We start from the raw sequence: 20,583 nt of genomic DNA on the forward strand, positions 1-20,583 counted from the left end.
AAATATTTAATACCACTTTAACGTGTAGATCCACACGATATGTAGATCCATTGCATGCTCCCATATATACCCCACTGTGCCAAGCATGGGTGGGGTAAACTCTGTAATTACTTCATGTATATTCCTGATTGTGATTTTGCATCGTATCTTTTATGCAATTCATAATCCACAGACCTTTGCACAGTTAAGTCATACTATTACAGACATAAAAAACCCACGCACAATGAAGCTAAGATGCAAAAGTGAAGAAGAAAATAAACTTCTTTAAATACAGCAGAATATAGACACATAAGCTGTTAACATCAGAGTAACTCTTTCAGATGATAAGTAAACAACTAAGGATAAGAAAAGCTCCCTGTCAAATTGTGACCATATTGTGTTGGAGTGGTGTTAACACTTAAATCTTGAGACAAAAGAATTTCAGCACTGGTTCCAAGCTATGCATTCTAGATATACAGTGGAGAGCAACACTGAGATAGGGTCTGAAGGACACGCAGTTGGAATTTTTCTTGGTTTTAAACTGGATTTCAGCTTAAAGACATTACAAAGAAGGTAGGAAGTTACAAATACACTCTGCAAGACTGGTAGGGTAGCCAATTCCTTTAACAATAATAGAAGTATGCACACACAGAGTGTAGCTATAACATACACGGTGGTCTTTCTTTTGCACTGAATTACAGTTCTTCTAGGGTCAGAGCAGAAAAAACAATCTCTAGACATAAGCAGTGTGCAAGTTAATTAAAGATATCACCATGTTTTATTATCATCTTTTGGAAGTAATATTTTAGGTGGGCTAACAAAATATTTAAAAAGCTTATTTTTAAAGCAGGTACATGATCTATAGGACTGGTTTAAAACCTTATATTCCGTCCCAGTCCATTCCACTACACAAAAACACAAGTGGAAATCTGACTAAGTGCTATACGTGACACTAATCTCTGACGATGTTGGGAAAAAGTCCGTCAGAAGGAAACATCTGTTTATCATTTTTTGTTAATGCAGAAAAGGCGTAATACTGCAGTAACAGCACTCCTCTTGCCGTTTCAGAAGACATTGTCTTATACAAACAAACATCATTCATTTTTTAAGGTATTTTTTCAGCAACCGAGGCTTATCATTCCCTTACCCTGTAGTATTAAGGCAGGTAATCTAACATGAATCTGTAAAATCTGCACAAGCCCTTGAACAAACAAAACACTGTGAAACTGCCAGAGAGCATTATATATTGTTAAAATTAGTACCTGCTTTTTTTCGTTTTAATAATAGTTCCTCTCAAATATATCTCTTTCCTTTTTTTTGGTGAACATTGAAGAAACCACAAAAACCCCAGCAAATTCTTACCAAAAAAACCCAACCTTAACGCAAAGATTTTCCTGAACCATGAGTAGCCAGCTGGCATTTACGGCCAGTGTTCTACACCCACCTCTCTGTTATTCTTCAGGAAATTCTCTGTATCAAGACTGCTATTGCCTGGCAATTATTTTCCCACCACAGAGTGTCTTCCATATGGATTTCGTACCTGCCAGTAGTTGAGTTTAATAGAAACCATAACGGTTCTTATACTTAAAAGACAAAACAAAAAAACAGACGTGATCATGCATACGAAAATTCAAACAAAAAGTTACCCAAGCCTTTCTTCACAACAGCTTTTGCTGGTGGTGTAGGACGACGAGCAGCATTTGGCTTTTCTGCTGGGCCTTCTCTGCAGTCTTCCCCTTTGTACCCAGGACAACATCTCCATTCCAGCTCTGTTACTGTCTTATATGCAACTGTGTACCGAGGTCTGAAACTCGTTCGGTATCTGCCAAAACAGAAAGCATTTTAAACGATCCATAACCTAATCTGCTATTTAGATTAAACCTAAAATTTAACTAGGGATTTTAAAAATGAAAATCAATTAATTTCATATATGCTTCATTTTCTCCTTCAAACATCGAATGAACAAATGTTTCTGTCTAGGTTTTAAAGGTACTTGCACACAACACAGTCACGCCAGGGAGAGCAAATATGGCCATATGAACACAGGGATAACGCGCTGTGGGAAGTGAAGGTTTGTCTCATCAGACACTGCTGAGTATAACCGCGACTGCCAGTGTATTACTCTATAAATTCAAAACCTTTTTCCTCTAACTGCTTTTCCTCACAAACCCACAAACAGGGCTGTGCTGGCAGCAACTCTTTTGGACATCAAAAATGTTTCTGTCTGCCTGCTTTGTCCCACTTGTCTTTCCACAGGCTCCACTTAAACCATTCCTTGGAATCTGCGTGTACTGAGCAGTCAAAGGTAGGAGGGATATTCCAGAGAAGGACAAAATGCTGAAAGCATGAGTCAGATAAGGACATGAAAGGAGTCAGATGAAAGGCTATGACCAACAGAGGAATCAACTCTTTCCTACTTCACTGCCCCATTTAAGTTGAAGAGGATCTTGCAAATAAACTTGTGCACACGTTATATACATACAACCTGAAGTTTCCATGATTAATCACTCAAAAGTTAATAAATAGCAAACTGATTCTGGTTGTGCAGCTTTCTTTAACCATAGACTTCTTCCATAACTTTCCTTCAGTTCACATACCGCAAGTTCAACTGCAGTCAGACACTATGGTATCCCACCAGATACCCATAAGCTCTGCCCTTTTATAAAAACTAAATCAATGTATGGTACAGCTCATCTTGGGTTGAGAGATGAGGAAAATAAATAAATCAGGGATTCATCACCTGAGCTCTATAAATCGATATATGTGGAACACATACTGCAATAGATAAAACAAACTTACCCCAATTTCTCCTGTGAATTCCTCTCTCTGAATAAAACTAGTATCATACTATTAACCACCCTATCACATTTTCATTTTTTAAGATTATTTCAGATTAGAACAACAGTTTGCATTTGTTAATGAATGACAGACTCGCTTCACAGCTGAGGTGTCCCTAAAGTAGTAATACTGGCAGCAGAAACGCAGGAGGGCAGCGGAGGACTCAACAGGAGCTCTGCAACAGATTTCATTCATAGCCTGGCTGGGTTCATGGGGAGTGTATTTTGGGACAGAGAGGATACAGTGCAGAAAAGGTACCAGAAGCAGCCATGCTATCACAGAAAAAGAAAGAAAAAAAAAAAAAAAAGACTACATGTTTCATTAAAATAATCATTTTCTTGTATTAACATGCAAAAATCATTATTGTTTAAAAATAATCAGTAATCAGCTACCACACGGAAAGGGTTAAATCTTACACCGACTGTGAAACAGCTTCTATTGAAAGGCACAAAAGAAGAGATTGACTGTTACTATTCAAGGTTTCTCTTGCTGTGCATGCAAATAATTGCTGAAATAATTCTGTATTTTTTTACTCAGCATCTTCCACCTTCAGAGACATCATTTTAGTGTTACGTCCTACATCTGATAGGCATTTGCTGTTTTGGTAAGCTGCTTTGCAAACTCAGGGCAGGGGAAGGGTTTCAAAGGGTTAACTAGTATTTGTGAATTTGTTTCTTTTCCAACCATATTTTCCCAATTCTGCCACAACATATTCCAATTTCTGCACTCAGGACCTACTCCTTTGCATAATTACTTTATCTATAACCTCTCTTTTAAGTGGAAGAAGTTACTTTGACTCAAGACAATGTTATATTTTTCCAACTATTTTTGGGCCAAAGAAGAGTTTATTCTAACAAACCTCTCTGGATTCCCTTCTCCTGTGAATCTTCCTAGGAAGGCAGGGGCAGGTTCGGCTCTAACTCTGTCTATTCGCTGCTCCTCACTGAAGTGATTTGCTGAGATTGCCAGCTTTTCAGGTTATGACTTGAAGCATGCAAACTCAGAGTGGGTTTCCAATCCTTTTTTACCTTCCCAACACCATATATGAAACAGCCGTAGCCTGCACTCCAGCTCATCGTTTCTTTTACAATTTTCACCAAAACATCTGCCGAATCCTGTTTACAAATGTAAAGCACAGACAGCCCCAAGGTCAAGTGCTTTAAAAATTAAATAGAGGAGCGCAGTGTAGAGGGCACCACTGGGAAGGACAACATCCCGGCCACCCAGGAACTGCCTTGTCCTTCTCCCTTATCTAAAGTATTAAACTACATCTTCTTGTAGGTAATTTGGGTTTGACTCCTTTCCTTCCAACGAGCTGCCAGAGGCAAGAGGAACGACAGGATTAGCTAGATGCTTTAGTGTTTTGAAGTGGTCTGAGAGTCATTACAACCTCTCTCACAACCACCACATTACTGAAATGCAAACTTTGAACTTCCAGATCAATTTTCACATGCCGGAAAGGGTTGTACATACTTTTCTCTGATTTCCATAAAACACTTAACTGCTCCAAACTTTGTGTGTGTTCCTCTCTCTGCTTTCAGGGCCAAACTCGCTCCTGAAAATTGCAGTATTTTTACTATCTTCAAACACCATTAAGATACATTTCTCTATTTTTTTCCTAACAAAGTTTTAAGAATATAGCTGAAACAAATTTTACAAAAGGATAAGAACAGTTTTTTATGCAAATTCTGCACTTCTTTGCTCAAATTACAGCATGAGGATTTTCCTTGTACCGTTTCCGCCATTCCTATCCTACTTTTGACAAGTTTCTCTTCACATGCTTTCTCTGTAATCATGTTCATCAATGTAGACACCTTCAGATGACTTCAACATTCAGACAAACACAAATCACGAGACAAGACCAAATACAAAAGGAGAATATAAACAAAGTAAAAGAAACCAAGCTTAGCTTAGGATTTTTCATACAGTCAAATTTAAAACTTTTCCAAACTCTATCTTAAAAATAAAAAATATGCAAGTTTGACATTCGTGTTCTTTTTTATTTCGTAGTTTCACGATCCCAATAAAACATATTAATACGATTTAATACAAAAATTATTTGAAATGCATAAGAACCCTCCCATTCTAAATTATAAACACTGTGTATCTACAACTTTTAAAATGTTGTAGCAGTCCATTCCTTGCAAATTCTTGCAAGTCTGAGAGCTCAAGCAAATACACGAATTGGATCTGTTTGGATTTCAGCAATGGCACGTCAAATACAGTCTAACCTGAATCCTAAACCACAGTTCTCCTAGAGCAAAAATAAGCTAGAATCAAAATGCTTCAACATCTGGATGTAGAACAGTTTTCATATTTTACATCTTGAACTATGGTAACAGTACAGCTATACTCACAGATGGCTCAGAAATTAAACTGGGATTTACTTACCAAGGACTACTGCTCCTCTATACCGCCAGTCCAGTCCCACTTACTGCAGCAAAGCTGGTCACGTAAGGCTGGGAAAAAGGAACTTAGACCCTAACGCCTTCCTAATTTGAATCCAGTCACATAAAAGTTTCTTAAAAACCACAGTTTCATTGCTACAGCTTCTCTAGCAATGATATGCTTCACGCACAGTTGTGGAAGCTGCCCATGCAAGGAATGGCATCACTGTGCCAGCACTGTCCAGCTGCACTGATAAATGAGTCACCAGCGTGCTCCCAGCTCAAGGGAAATTCTCAATCACGCAGCTTTTTTAAAGACAGAACTTTGCCCACTTAGTGGGTATTAGTGAACGAGCTGGAGATTTCCCGGATTTTGTCAGGATATAACAGTCTAACAGCAAACACAATTATATTCTTGGTTAGAGTTCTATTAAAACAAACCATAACTTTCTGCTAGGGACAGCATCCTGACAATAATTCGCGATTCTACGTATTTTAATGACATTCTACATAAAATTCTGCGTATTTTAATGGGAGCTACTACAATATACAAATCAGACATGTCTTTATTGCGCCGTATTCTGAATCCAATTGCTCGCTCAAAGTCACAGCAAACATATAACATACAAACACAAGCACATAAAACATACAAAACACACTCAGTGTAGTCAGAGATGAAATGTTGCTTCACTGTGCAGCTGGGTAGAGTTACATGGTTAGAACATAACATGCTCAGGTTTCACATCTTTTAACTTGTAGGTGTGAATCTTTATACAGTTACCTAGTAAGGCAATTTGGTCAAAAGGGTTCACAAAAGTTTCCTAGGTCTCTTAAAGAATTAAGGCTCCACTTTAATGCCTGTATATGCTGGAACGTAATTAAAAGACAGTAAAACATTAAATCTTCCTTCAGTTGACTTGGATTTCTGCTATTCAAGTAAGTGTTAATAAACACAATAATTTTTATAAGTGTCTCAAACATATTTTTTAAAAAAAAATATTCTTATGTGGTTAAAAGTTACATGCAATACACCAGCATTTATTGTGCCTAGTCACCCCATCCTCTTGTGGACTTCCAGCCTAAGATGATGGTCATATCCTTTTGGTGAATTGAGCTAAATTCTACAAATGAAATCATCATTTTAGAAAGCATGAATAGAGGGTGATTTCAACAGTCTCTAATCTTTCCTCCCAACACAGAAAATAAGAACAGCTGGTTTTTAGGAATCTTCCCACAACAGACTTTTGAACTAACGCCTACTACCTTCACCGTGAATTTGACATGCTGATCAAATGAGAAAACACATTCAGAACACTAATGAAAATCTCCACTTTTAATATCTAAGTATTTTGCAGCTGAAATAAAGTCATACAGCGTGGCAATAGCATTCAAATATTCCTCCTCTTTGTGAGGGAAGTATTTTCTCAGGAAAATGCTTAATTAAAAATACATGTTTGCTGCAAACGCTAGACATTTTGACTAGGGAACGAGTTATGATTTTCTCATGGTGCTAAACCACAGAAGGAAGCAGTTAGCACCGATCTTCAGAATGTCACCTAATAGAGATAAAACAAATCAGAAACATTTGGACGAAATTGGTGGGAAAACATATGGCTCAGTTCTGTAACTAGATATTAACATTCAACCTTATGGGAAATGCAAGGAGATAAGTGCCACCACATTCTCACTGTGAGGAAGGGACTGCAGAATCAGCATATGTTTCTACATAAGCAATGTATAAAATGTTTATTCTGAGCACTAAACTTCAAGGTTGGTCCAAAATTATGTAGTCGTTGGAACGGGTCCCATAACTTCAGCAGCCTGCAAATCACGGTCTTACTGAATAGGAGATAGCGAGTCTTCACTATTTAACACTTTTATTGAATGTAGATCCATTCTTTGTAAATTATATAGTCTGCTCTTGTATGTCTCAGTCATCCAAATCTCCAATACATTGCAATGGGAGTGCTGAAGTAGCACACAGACACCCCAAAAAAATACTACTTAGAAGATATAATTAAATGCAATCATATTTTGACTAAACCTTTTTTTTTTAGTTTGTAGTCTGCAAAGGCTTCTGCTGAAAATACACATAAATTGGCCACTTATACTACACAGTTACTGAACTAGAACCGTTTGATCCCAACTTTTCTGTTTCCCAAGAGTGCAGGCTGAATTGCAATCCCTACAGACGGCATCAGAAATCACAGTTCCACTGAAATCACGGAGACTTTTAGCAATTGTCCGTAACAGTGAGTTTCAGCACACCTGAATTTCAGGTGCCTACTGTGTAGGTACGGACAGGCGCTAGTTGTCTGTATTTACATTACAGCCAACAGAAATATAGTCGATACAGCCAGTCGTGTCGAAGCTGGGATGTATCTCATCCTAAAGTCATTATTTACATCCGAATACCTAAAGAGCATGCTGGACACTACTGACTTGCATTTGAGTCACCACTCCTCCAGGTATCTAAGCTCCCATGCTCCCATTCATCCCTCTGTAAGGCGGACAACGGAAGTTAAGGTGAGATGAATCCCACTTCTGGATTTTCTTCTTTTGTAACTTTGCTAGTACACAGCAGCGTTGGCAGCTAACTTGTGTTCCAACCCACAGATGAGCTTAATTTGAGAAAAATATGTCTTTACTAAGAATTTATCCTAAGGCATTTACGGCAAGCGGTGAAAAGATGTTTTGACAGGAATAGATTAGCTTACAGAAGTCTAGGTGTTCACTGGAAGCAAGCCATGGAGTTGGTAATAAATCCCAATTATACGCTGCAGCAAAAATCTATTTAAAAAGAATCCTAGTGAATCCCAAAATAGTTTTTGATTTTGATCTGGCATTAGAGACACTAAGCTTCTTCTTACAGATGGACTTAAGAAAGACTCATCTTCCCACTGCTACTCTCCCTTTAGCTGGCATTTTTCCTTTCCAAAATTTATATAAAGAAGGTCAGTACATGTGTTTGCAGGCGTCAGGGTGTGGGGAATTACTTTTCTTCAAAACACCACCACTGACTTTACCCAGAGGAGAGAATCATGATGCCTAAATCAGCTCACGACAGCCTGGTCTCTCTTACATGGTTCTCTTTAATGCTGAAGATTAGTTCAATACATCCAAGAGAAAGTGGCTGAATTTTACTGCAGAGTTTGGGCTTTTTTTCAATAAGAGGGGCAGAAGATTACAGGAACTGGTAGAATACAAAAATGCTCAACTTTTCTCAGACAACACCACAGGGTTTCATTTGTAGCTCCATTCAAAATCTCCAGTGACATTGTTCATTACTTATACAGTTAATTTCGATGTCGCTCATCTCAGTTAGAATTCTTCTATCCAAAAAACTGAGATTCAAAATAAAATTTTCTCTCTTGGGAGAGAAATGTTTCTTCTTGGGAAGAAACGACCAAGGGACTGCACACTCTGAAACATGCCCCATGTCTCATACTAGTTATTTCTAGTTGTTGTATGTGTATATATGTGTGTATATATATCCATACACACACACACATATATATCTATCTTCTGTCTGTCTAACTCTTTCTCTCTCAGTTGCCAAGGATTTATTTTGAAAAAGTTGACCGCTGAAGTCCAGAAGGAAATACTGAAAAAATAAGTTTCAGGTTTAAAATTTTAATACTCTTAATGTTCATCAATTACCACTCCTGAAACCTAGGTAGGCATCCTCCTCTTATGAGCAGAGAAACCAAGACGCAGGATGCATTTAAGTAACTTACAGAAACAGTCTGTGGCAGGGCTCAAAGCAGAGCTTCGTTCTTCGGATTTACAATCTTGAATTATCTTATATGGTTGCTTCCTTCCATTTTTGTTGCAGGATAAACCTATGCCAGCCAACCACATGCTGACAGACCAACAGTAAGCTACTGAAAACCCACTAAATAAAATGGAATAGGAGAAGCCTGAAAATACAGTCCTTTCAAAAGGATTTCAGAAAAATTTTGTAGAGCAGTACCGTGACGTAGTCTAACAGTGATGGAACAAGAGTGATATTGCAATGGGTTATGTATTAACAACATCCTCACCTGCCTCTTCCAGCAGCAGGGACCAAATTTCTCACCTTACACCAGTGGAAAGCTCAGGTAAAGATGCAGAGCACTGCTCCTGATAAAGCTGCCTGAGAAACTGAGCTCCAGTAGTATCTATTCTGCCTCTCTGCCCATGAAATAAGCTTATTTCTAGGATCATTCCAAGAAAGAGCTACTGCTGACAGATTATTTGAAAACATACACAGATATCATAGATAACCAACATTTTTGTGAATGCAGGAGCTAACGTGGGGGGGATTAGCTGGGACCCCAACTTTTAGAATAAAATGCCACGCTGTTTTCCGAGCTGATACTTTTCAAGACAGCAGGTCAAAAGTGAACCAGAGGGGAGAGGAAAGATGAGATGTGAATGCAAAAAAGAAGTCAGATGGGAGTAACAATCTGCAACGCGTAAAACTGGCACTGCCCACTTTCTAATGGTACAGAAAGTTCCTTGGTTATTTGGGTGATTTATGACAAAATAGGCCTTAAACAGGTCAGCAGCTCCCTAAAATTAACAATTTGTTGTTTTGGCAACAGTTTGGTGCTTAACAGAAGAGGCCTCAGACCTCCAGGTCACACATTTCTCAAACAAAAAAAGCATTAAAAAAAATCTGATTGTTTATACTAATGTGAACTGAAGAGCAGTTTGTGATTTCTTTTTTTTTTTAATTATTACAACAAACTCGAATGATGTGTGAAATGAAAATTCCCTGCCCGGTTCACAGAGAAGAAAGACTCTGTTGCATTCAGCACACAGGGGCAGAGATGCACATTTCAGACTCGGGGAGACAGCCAGGAAAGTTTACCACACGCAGCAGGCGCTCAAAGATTTTCAAACAAGCGCTCCAGGAAACTGAAGTACGTTCTGAAGTTTTTTCAGTTTCCTTGCTGTTTTCAATGCACAACCCCTTAGGCTAACCTCCCTATGTAGTCAGCTAGCTGGAGCCTGTACAAAGAAATTCTGCTTCATACAAAATACACGAAGTAGGAAAAAAAAAAAATCTCCTAAAGACCTTTCTAGATATTTGGAGGGGAAACATTAAACAGCCCTCCCTTTCCCTTCAAGTTTTTGTGCATCCTGAAAGTTCTCCTTATGAGATATGCAGGGCTAGAAGCCAGTGGCAAACATAGGCTTTGATCTGTGCTGACTTGCGTATCTATCCTGCCTGGTGCTGAGCACTCTGACACCGATTTGTATGCTTAGTTTCTAGCAACTTGAACAGTCTCAGAGAAAATTACATTGGGACTGCTGAAGGGTTGAAAACTACATGTGGATTTCCTACGTGTTCCTAGACTGGGGATGATGTGCTTCACCCAGGTTGTTCTGGGGTTGCCAGAAAATGGTACATCAATGAAGCCATTAAACTTGAAGTCTGATATGCTGTTTTTCAGTAATAAAATTTCCACTTTTACTCAATATTACTTTATTAATAAGCACTGAATACCGCTTATTAAAAGCTGTGCGTTACTTGTAAGAACAGTCATCTATCCTGGTATTTATGATTGCAGAAAACTAGCAGTTAACAGTCTCTAAAGTTTTTTCAGTCGTTTGCCTTAAATCTTTGTCTTGGCAATGATTAAAACCGTGATTAAGTATTAAGTGATTAAGTATTAAATGACAAGAAGCTGGAAAATATTGCTCAATGAGAGATTTGGAGTGGCTTGCTAATTTAGCTATTGATTCCTTCATCATTTTCTTGACCATTTTCTAAGTATGCGCAGCCTAGTGAAATAATGGGTTTGCTTATTATACATTTATCATCACTGTTGAGAAGCTCACGCTAAATCATGAAATCCTCTCCCCACAAGCTAAGGACAGGTGACCTGACTTGTTACACGCCTGAGCACACAAACATCTTTACTCACATGAGCAGAATTAGTGGGGGCTGGCACTTGAATTAGGAGATCTGATAAAACATCCTTTCTTCAAGTCCCTAAGCAACCTGATCTAACTTTGAAGCTGGCTCTGCTGTTAGCTGGGGGCTACAGGGTTCTTCTCAATCTACATTTTTTTCTATTTGATTTACTACCTCGTACGGGCAAGTCCTGTTTGCCAGTTCTGTAGCAAAGGTGGAAAGCCAGAAAACACCCCTCTGCTTCAGCCACTTCAGTTCACTTCAAACTTTAAAATTAAAACTTTACTAGAGAAAGAAGCTTTGCCCAAAAATGCTGGGCCATAAACTGGAGCACCTATGGTACAGCCAGGTGTCCCAACAAACTCTACAGCACAAAAGGCAAAACAACTTGTATAACAACACCCTACCCTGAAGCGGCTACGTTGACCAGAGGATGTCCAAGAGGGGCCACAGCCCTAAAGAGCGTGTAGGATCTAGCCAGAAGGGGAATACATTTTGCTTGTAGAATCAGACAATGCTATTAGTTACAAATTGCTAATAATGCTAATTAAGTTATTAAACCATTCATAAGAAAGCTAGGAAAGGAAATTCACAACAAAAGAAGTAGGGAGGGGTCAGTTACTTATGAAGCAATATTAAATTTCAAAACATACAATTTCTTTTTAGTGGATAAAAACACTAATATTTTTGTGTAAGTATCTTTCTGTCCAATGACCCACTAATAACAAAGTTCCTCCCTCCTTTGCCAGTCACAGTTTTAAGAAAAATAAATCAGGAACTCACCATACTTCAAAGGGAACATACTTCAAAGTGCCCTTCTGCTTTTTCTTTCTACTCCCTCTCTTGCTATCTCTTAAGCAGCCACACTTCAACGCACATTTATCCTTGACACCCTAATCAGACAAAGTATTCACTAACTTTTCAGTGAGGAAATGCACTATTGAGCCCAAACACCTATAAAACGCTTAAACAATGAAGTGTAATCATTTCCTGAATTTCAACTTCACATTTCAGGAAATAAACCCTGTAGCCAAACTGAAATTACAGTTAATACTCCTAGAGGTGCAGTCATTCCAACAGTGGGAATTTTTTTCAGACAAATGATATTTTAATGGGCCTAAAGGGCAGATAAAAAGGGTTCAGGCATTCATAAGATTCTTAGGCTTAATCACCAAAGCTTCCTATTTCTAAAACAAAAATAAGTAAATAAATAAACCCCAGTGTTGACTGTAATCCATATTTGAAATACACACTCTCTTGTATCTGAAGAACACGTGGGATTCAGGAGTATGCTGTACGTTTAAGGCAGTGAAACACTCCCGTATAAAATGCAGTGAGCTATTTAAGTAATTGGTATGCATAACCTAGACTGTACTTAACACACTAGAAGGGCTCTTTAAATCTAGTATTAAATTCATTTAAATCAATAGTAAATTCACTGACTGACAAAAAAAATCCCCCTAATAGTACTTAAGTACTAATAAAACCCATACATATACGATACAGTTAAACTATTTGTTTGATTTGGATCTCACAGTCCCCACTATCTGCAGCAGAATGAGCTCTTAGATGAACCACGGGTATCAGGAGACTACACAGAGCCTGTAGTTTATTCCGATGAGTATCTGCTATTTAGTTCATTTTTAACTTCTCTACGTAAGTGTAAAACGGAAAAGAGAGAATAATTTCAGAAAAGCCCTCACAGTCATTTCTTTGTCACTTTTATAGCTCTTTCCTGTCCTATTTTTGTCAAGATCAGCTAACAAACATACATATTTTGTTATTCAGACCACTGCTCCTACTGAATTAAACAATACTTTTCAGAGGAATGAAGTTACTCCTGTTTGCAGGGGTTTGCAGGATTTGAACCATGTATTTCAAACGCTTTGGATTAGTTCCTTTATTAGTCTGCCACTAAAAGAATGCGTATACCAGCAATAGACAGAAAAATAAGAGTCACACCCTATAAGCAGAGTTTTGAACACAGTAACATTTCAAGATTTTGATATTCCAGCTACTTTCAGTGTTAATCTGCTGGTGCTGTAAAAGGTACTTAAAATATTTTACATTAAGAAGGAATTATTTTGCAGTTGCCGTCACAGTTATGAAGAAAATAACAGTTATGTTCACCGAAGAAATTCGAATTGAGGAAAAAAAGGCTTATGATAAGTATCTAATTCCATCCGCAAAAGAACAAAATACCCCATGAGACTGGCCACAGCAGGCGAGACCAAATGTCTGTTTAGCCCTATATTCTCTCTCTGACAGCAGCCAACTCCAGATGTTTAGAAGCAGCACAAGGACAGGCAATGCCATTGCACAGAACCACAGTGTAATCTGGAAGGGAAGGGATGGGATTTCTGGAGGTCACCCAGTCCAGCCCCCCGCTCAAGATGGGCTTCCCCTTCCGACTCGAGCCAAAGATCTCTCCTGCTTCAAGCAGTTCTTGGTTCAGGAATTTCCTGAGCTAGAAGCAATGCCTTTGCACTTTCTTCATTATCTGCTAGCAGGTAGTCCAAGAAAATCCTAATTTACCGCCTCTGAAATTCCTTATCTTAACGCTTAGTGATTTATGTGTTCAAAGAGCTCAGTTTCAACCCCTCCTCACTCCTCCAATACAGAGGCTCCGCAGGACAGAGGGCACACCCCGTTACACAGCCCATAAACTCAGTCAGAAGTCCAAAATGGCCAGTTCAACACTCCAAAGAGAAACAAGGGAAATTACACAAGACGGTGTTACTCAGCTGTCTGCTGCCTTTGTTATTTCCCTCAAATTCCAGTGTTTATATATTCCAATAGAGAAAAGCTCCTTTTTTAAAAACAAAAATAACAACCCCAACAAACAGAAAACAGTGCATTTGAATGCCAGAGGCCCAGCACCTATTTTCACAGGCCCCAGGGCGGCAGCACCATTGATGTCCACAGTCTATTTCAGTAGCGCCCAGGACCCAGCAGTACCAGTCTCATCCTCACTGTTTCACATCCAAATAAAAACTAGTTATTTGTTGCTGTAAAAATGAATCCTCCCCATCACCTCAGTCCAACTCTGAGCCTAATCCCATGAAAATCTATGGGTGTCTTTCCGCTGATTTCTAGGGGCGGTGAAACGGTTTCACAGAGTGCTTATCACCTACAGCTTTCAAATAAAAGTGTGCAAATATTACTGGTTTTTCAAGTGGGGAAACTGAGGAAAGGGGATTTGCCTGAGATTAGCCAGAAGGTAAGTGAGATACAGCTGTTCCCTGACTTCTGCCATACCTGCGGGCTCACACAGCTTTGCTACAGCACACCGTGCTGTAGGCAGTCCCTCTACAGACTACTATGTGGTCACACTCAACTGCACGAAGCTTAAAATCAAACAAGTAACCTGGTATTACCCCCTGTAAAAATCTCTGCGCTGGCTGCCCTGCTTGCTGGACAACTGACAGGGATCCCCAGATTGTAAATGTGCTGGCTCACATTCCTGGCTCTCCCTCGCCGTTATACACCCATCCAGCCACAAACACAGCAACCGCAAAACCAGTTTCGGGCGCTGCTGTACCCTGGCAAAATCTGGACCAGGGCGCGTAGGCGCGCTCCCAGCAGGTGTTGGTGCTCCCGCTGCCCACGGAAAGCCGCCTGTGTCCTCACCGCCTCCCTGCATGCCCCGCGGGGCGACGAGGTGTGCCACTGTGGGGTGGGTGACAAGACAGGCCAGCGTGGGGTGACGAGGCGTGTCCCCGCGGCGTGACGAGACGAGCCAGCGCAGCCCCCTTTCAGCTCTGCGGACTGGCTGTACCGACCAACAACGCGCTCAATCTGGCTCTAATTAGCTGCCGGCAGCCTTGTGTTTGCAATGAGAGGGAGCGCTTTGTTCGGGGCGCGCTGGGGGACCAGAAGGCGGTAGGCACACTCCCGCCCCGGCCGTGGAGGCTTTTTGGGGGTGCCGGGAACAGCCCGAGCGCAGCGGCAGCCGCCGCTTCTCCGGCGGGGCTTGGCAGGGGGTGGCCAAGAGCTTCCCCTCCCCAGGTGGCCTCCTCGGCTACTTACACCGGGGTGGGCTGGCAGGGGAACTGGTTCCAGGCGCACTTGTACTGGGCCTGGACGTAGCTCTCCGTCCCGTCCAGCACCGAGCAGCTCACGTTCTTGTTCACTATGTAGGCGCACCAGTTCCTGAGGGGGGGGGAGAAGACAACGGCCGTCAGGGACGGGCACCGGCATGAAGGAGCCCCCACACACCGCCCCTGCCTGCCCGCCCGCCCGCCCCAGCCCGCCTCAGCTCGCCCCGCCGCCGGCAGCGGCTCCGCAGCCCCCTCCGGGGCGGGCGGTACTCACTTGCTGCGGGAGCCCGGCCGGGTGTACCGCAGGTGCGGGGTGGCGTGGCTGAGCCCGGCGCCCAGGGCGAGGAGGAGCGGCAGCGCCCAGCCCGAGGGGGCTGGGGACCCCGGGCACAGCTCCATGGGGCGAGGGGGCAGCGGCGGCGGGCGAGCGGGGAGGGACGGTGCCTCTCCGCGGGCTCCCTCCGTCCGTCTGTCCCTCCGTCCGTCCCGCCCGCCCTCGCCCCGCTCCCAGCTCCCTCACTGACGCAAATCCCCCCCACCCTGTTTCCGCCCTCCATGGCGGCTCCGCAACCCCCCTCCGGCCGAGACGCCGCTCCCCTCCACCCCCGCCCGGCCGGCCCCGGCCCCGCTCGCTGCCGACCCTCTGTTCCGCTCTCGTCCCCCGGCCGAGGAGATGCGGCGCTGCGCGCAGACGGAGGGGCAGCTGCCGGCCCCCACATGGCGCCCCGGCCGCCATGAGCGGGGCTCCCCCCCGCGGGGGCAGCCCCCTGCGACCCGTCCCCTGCCCGAGGGGGCTGGCGGCCGCCCCCCAGCCCGTGTTTCCCACTGGAAACCTGATGGGGGGGAAGAGGGTCGGACCCCTGGGGAAGAGCGGGGCAGGCAGGGGGCCGGGCCTTCCCCCGGAGCCCGAGGTCCTGGGGTAGAGGGCAGCCCCCGAACCGTGGCCAAGTGGGGCCGGCGCGGGGTCGGTGCACTCGTGTGAGGGAGGTTATGGCAGGCTCGCTGTGGCTCTGTGGTCCCGCTTGACACCACTGTCGTGACATGGTCGGCGTTCCCTGGTGTGGCCCAGTGTTCCCTCCTTGGCCCAGTGGCTCGTTCTGACCCTCGGGCCAAGGAGGGCTGCTGGCAGCTACCCCTGCTGCAGAGCCATATACAGTAGGCCATTATTCATCCAGAGAACCGTTCGCTGGGCAGAGGGAGCTGCGGGCATTCACATTCACTCAGGCGTTAAAAATCCAACGCGGGCACGTTGAGTGGATGACCGGGTGACCTGCACACGTGAGGGTGACCTGCCCCTCTGTGACATCCGACTGTGATGGGTCCCACCATGGTCCAGAGCAAAGGGAGGCCCCTCCGTCCTCCTCAGCTCCCGCTCTTTTGAGGCGGATGCTTCGGATTCAGAGCAAAGCATCGAGGCTGGGCCAGGGCTGCTCCCGCCAGAGGGAAGGAAGGGAATGGAGAATCATAGAATCGTCTAGGTTGGATGGGACCTTTAAGATCATTGAGTCCAACTGTAAACCTAACACTGCCAAGTCCACCACTAAACCATGTCCCTCAGCACCACGTCTGCCCGTCTTTTAAATACCTCCAGGGATGGCGACTCAACCACTTCCCTGGTTCCAATGTTTGATAACCCTTTCTGTAAAGAAATTTTTCCAAATGTCCACCCTAAACCTCCCCTGGCACAACTTGAGGCCATTTCCTCTCACCTTATTGCTCGTTACCTGGGAGAAGAGACCAACCACCACGTCACTACAGCCTCCTTTCAGGTAGTTGTAGAGAGCCATAAGGTCTCCCCTCCGCCTCCTTTTCTCCAGGCTAAACAACCCCACTTCCCACAGCTGCTCCTCATAAAACTTGTGTTCCAGACCTTTCACCTGCTGCCGTTCTCTGGACACGCTCCAGAGAGAGCGGTGCTTGGGTGAAGAGGTTGGGTGGGAGATGTGGGAGCAGTGCCTGCTGCTGCTGCTGAGCCTGACCAGTCCCAACCCTGCCCACGTCCTCACAGGCCTCCCGTGGCCATAGCAGACACTTGGGCTTTCTAGGTTTCACGTGGAGGCAAAGCAGGCAGCAGGGCTGGGCTCCTTCTTCCGCTGTAGGCAGAGCGGCCTGCCTGAGCTGAACGTGGACCTCATTGTCTGCCCCGACCTGCTGAAACAGGCAGGTTTCGTCTGCCAGCCTTGCAGTCAGTCTCGCCCAATGACTTCACTCAGCCTCCGAGTCTGACAAGAAAATAAGCTTTAAATGCTGAGGTCAAAATTGTGCTTTCCGACTGCTTTTTAGTAATTGTTTCACTGGAAACGTACACTAAAGCTTTCTGCCCCCAAGAGAAATGTGTTCCGTTACAGATGCGTAGGAACACTTCGCTGGTGATAAGTAGCGATGGGAAAATATGAGATTATTACTGTTTCGGTTTCACTTGAAAAAATGGCACTCTCCTAACATTCTGCAGCTGCTTTGGAGAGGGTGGCACCTCACTGTCTAAGAAATTATGCTTCAGGCAAAGGTTAAACCATTTGCTGTGCCACTGTTTACATTTGCAGGAGCATGCCATTCAGGCATCATTATTTGTGCTGGCAGAAATTATTTGGAGTTTCTCCAGCCTGAAGAAAGGAAGACTACAGTTCAGTCCCTAAAAAGCAATGAAGAAGGCTCTTTCTTCCTTTCTCCCCTCCTCATCCAGTCAAGGAACTTGTGAAGTTGGTCTTTTTCCAAAAAGGATGAGCAACATGGAAGAGCTGTACATTGTCCCACAAAGGGAAAGTCATTAAGTAATGAAAAACTGAGGTCATGCCGGTCTTGAGAATGACTGCATAGTACAAAAATTAATAGGCTGATTTAAACGAAATGAACGTGAAGCAACAGTATGTTTCCATATGCAAAACACTGAGCTTATACCTTGGTGACGGGAGGTAAAGCAGATGTTACCTGATTTGCCAGGAGGGCACCTTTCTAACCTGCAAACCACAGACTTGATTGCACGATCAAACACAACTCAGGGCACCTTTAGAAGGAGAGTCATTACAGCCTTTCGCTTACCCCATGGATACAGCAGATAACGAGTCAGGAATTACCTGTAACTTCAGGACTCTGTCCTTGGAAAAATGTTTGTTCATTCAAGAACAGTGCAAGAAAGTCTCTCTCCTATTTTCTAGTATAGAAGAGTTGTCCCTTTACTGTCTGGATCAATGACTTTATAAATATTATGAAACAGGACTTTGATAGTATTTGCTGCCATTACTTTAAAAGGGTACGTGAGACCTCTTCCACTGCAAAGCACAGTGTATTTTTGAGTTTGTTTCATTTGAAATAAACCATAACGATGAAAAACAAAATCCTGCAGGACCATTCGCTTCTCCTCGCTGAAACCAGAGCTCTGTGGGAACTTGAATGTAAGCGCTGTTGCAGGGAGTGAAGCTTTCTGCGTGGCTGCGTGATGGCTCGGTATGGATTAACAGCAGAGGATGACTTGTGCTGAGAAGTATCGAGCTGAACACAAATGGATGCATCTGGGCAGATGCATAGAGTTGACCTCAACTCCTCTGATATTCACACTGGGCCTATGATATCAGCTGATTCAACAACAACCAGCACAGAAACTGGGCTCTGCCGGGAAAATCTTCAGCTCAGGTGCACACTGAACATGCGGTCCAAGCTCTGCTCATGGTTGCATTTTTTCTATGGGTGTAACTAGTTTTATTTCAGAGTGTAAGTATGAAGGTTAATAGGGCTCTCAAGGAGACAGCAATGCTTGCACTTTATTTTTCTGTGCTATATCCTCTCATCTCTAAAATTCACAGAAATCCCAAGACAGATGACTCTTACAGTGCATGGAAAGCATCCCTCCACCCCTCCCTACAAATGGAGCGTGTAGTCTGTGAGTGCACTGAGGAGGGCTTTGGTGACTGGCGAGGTCATTACACGTGTTCTTGGGAGATGCAGATCACAGACGTGAGTCCATAAATGCTTTTAAATTGCATTAAAGTTCTTGGTTCTTTACTGAGCAGTCTGTCTGTGTTTTCAGCACCAAGATCAACCGCACTTCTGTACTTCGTAACAGGATAATGATGGGGAAACAACTAGGACCACGTGTGAGGGTCTGCCAGAGAGAGAAAGGTGCACAGAGCGGACAGGCAGAATAAATAGCAAAAACATTATCAGAGTATTTACTGCAGAACTGCAGAAGATAAATTTGTCTTTAATAGTGTGGTGCATGGAGAGGAAGTGGTGTTCTCCCTGCAGTTTATCTCTCTTACGTATCATCTCTCTCTGCAGATTTCAGCAATAAATTGCTTTGTGAATTCTGGATTCCTTTTCTTCAGGTTCACCGCCTCAAAAAATTGCCATAATAACCTGAGGTGAGTGTTTTTTAGAGAGCTGTTTGCACTCCCTTGACACTTCTCTTTAATAAAAAAGCTCTCTCATCTAGAAATATTGTCTGTGTCACGTAAGATCTCTCAGGTACTCCTCACCTGGCCATCAGATGAGAGAAGCAAGCCTGCAGCTGTACGTAGTTTGGCTTTCCATTTGCTGCTGCATTCACTCCATCAGTGAGTCAAAGTAAGTCACAGTGTCCCTCCGGAAAAATGAAACTGGTATTAGGGATCAAAGAAAAGTTTGAAAGGAAGCTGTAGGAAACTCCAAGCTAACAGAGGAAGGCTTGGATTGAGTCGTATGACGCATGCCGGTTTGGATGTACCAGGAAAAGAACTCCGTGGGGAAAGAGGAGTTTGAATACTGTTTTGCAGAGACATGATACAGCCCTGTCCCATTCATTTGGCCTGGTGTATTTGTCGCTACGTAGCAATCTTAACATTAACATTTCTAATTCCAGTCTAGGATTGGTGTCCTCCAACTTCTCCCCTCTCAGATCAGATCATGAGCTTTTTTTGCAGTATCTTTTAGAAAATTATTCCCCACTGCAAGAATCAGGTTTGAAATTTTTATGTGTAATCACCTCTCCAAAGTCAGACAGACATATATTTAGCTGTGAATTTTTAATGACAATTAATGTCTGAATGAACAGTAAACAACAGATGTTAATAAAGTTACTATTTATAAACACGTTAACTTAAAGAAATAATCCAAGCCCTAGTCAGGAGTGAATAAGTAAAGAAAGGAGAGGAGGGAGACCAGAAGATTTTGTTTTCCTTTGGACCAGTGCTCAGGCCACATCTTCACCTGGTTGAGGTGCCGTATTTGCCTATCTAGGCACTGACAGTGTGGTGTCATATGGGCTCCGTGGAGCAGGCTTGGGGATAATTTCAGTGCATGGGTGGGCAACCTGGCAACTCCAGCCCTTCTTGGTGTTGTTTCCTTTTGGAGGGAAAACATTTGTGCTAAGTTTACTTATTTAAACAGAAAAACAAATCAGTGTATTATAAACAGCCCAAACATTGCCCAGTTGTGGCATGCATTAAGTGTTTGTATTAAA

General features: G+C 43.0%; 1 protein-coding gene across 1 annotated transcript in view; it reads right to left on the minus strand.

Moving 5' to 3' along the window:
- EMILIN2 (elastin microfibril interfacer 2) overlaps positions 1-15,651 on the minus strand; it is a 34,683-nt gene extending 19,032 nt beyond the window's left edge. The window contains exons 1-3 of the mRNA XM_074576771.1: positions 15,424-15,651; positions 15,139-15,261; positions 1,626-1,801 (exon numbers count right to left, since the gene is read on the minus strand). Of these exons, the coding sequence (XP_074432872.1) occupies positions 1,626-1,801; positions 15,139-15,261; positions 15,424-15,548 (424 nt within the window). The 5' untranslated portion in view covers positions 15,549-15,651. The remainder of the gene's footprint in view (positions 1-1,625; positions 1,802-15,138; positions 15,262-15,423) is intronic.
- Between the last annotated feature and the right edge of the window lie 4,932 nt (positions 15,652-20,583).

This window comes from Larus michahellis, chromosome 2 (genome assembly GCF_964199755.1).
Source record: "Larus michahellis chromosome 2, bLarMic1.1, whole genome shotgun sequence".
NCBI classification, from domain to species: Eukaryota; Metazoa; Chordata; class Aves; order Charadriiformes; family Laridae; genus Larus; species Larus michahellis.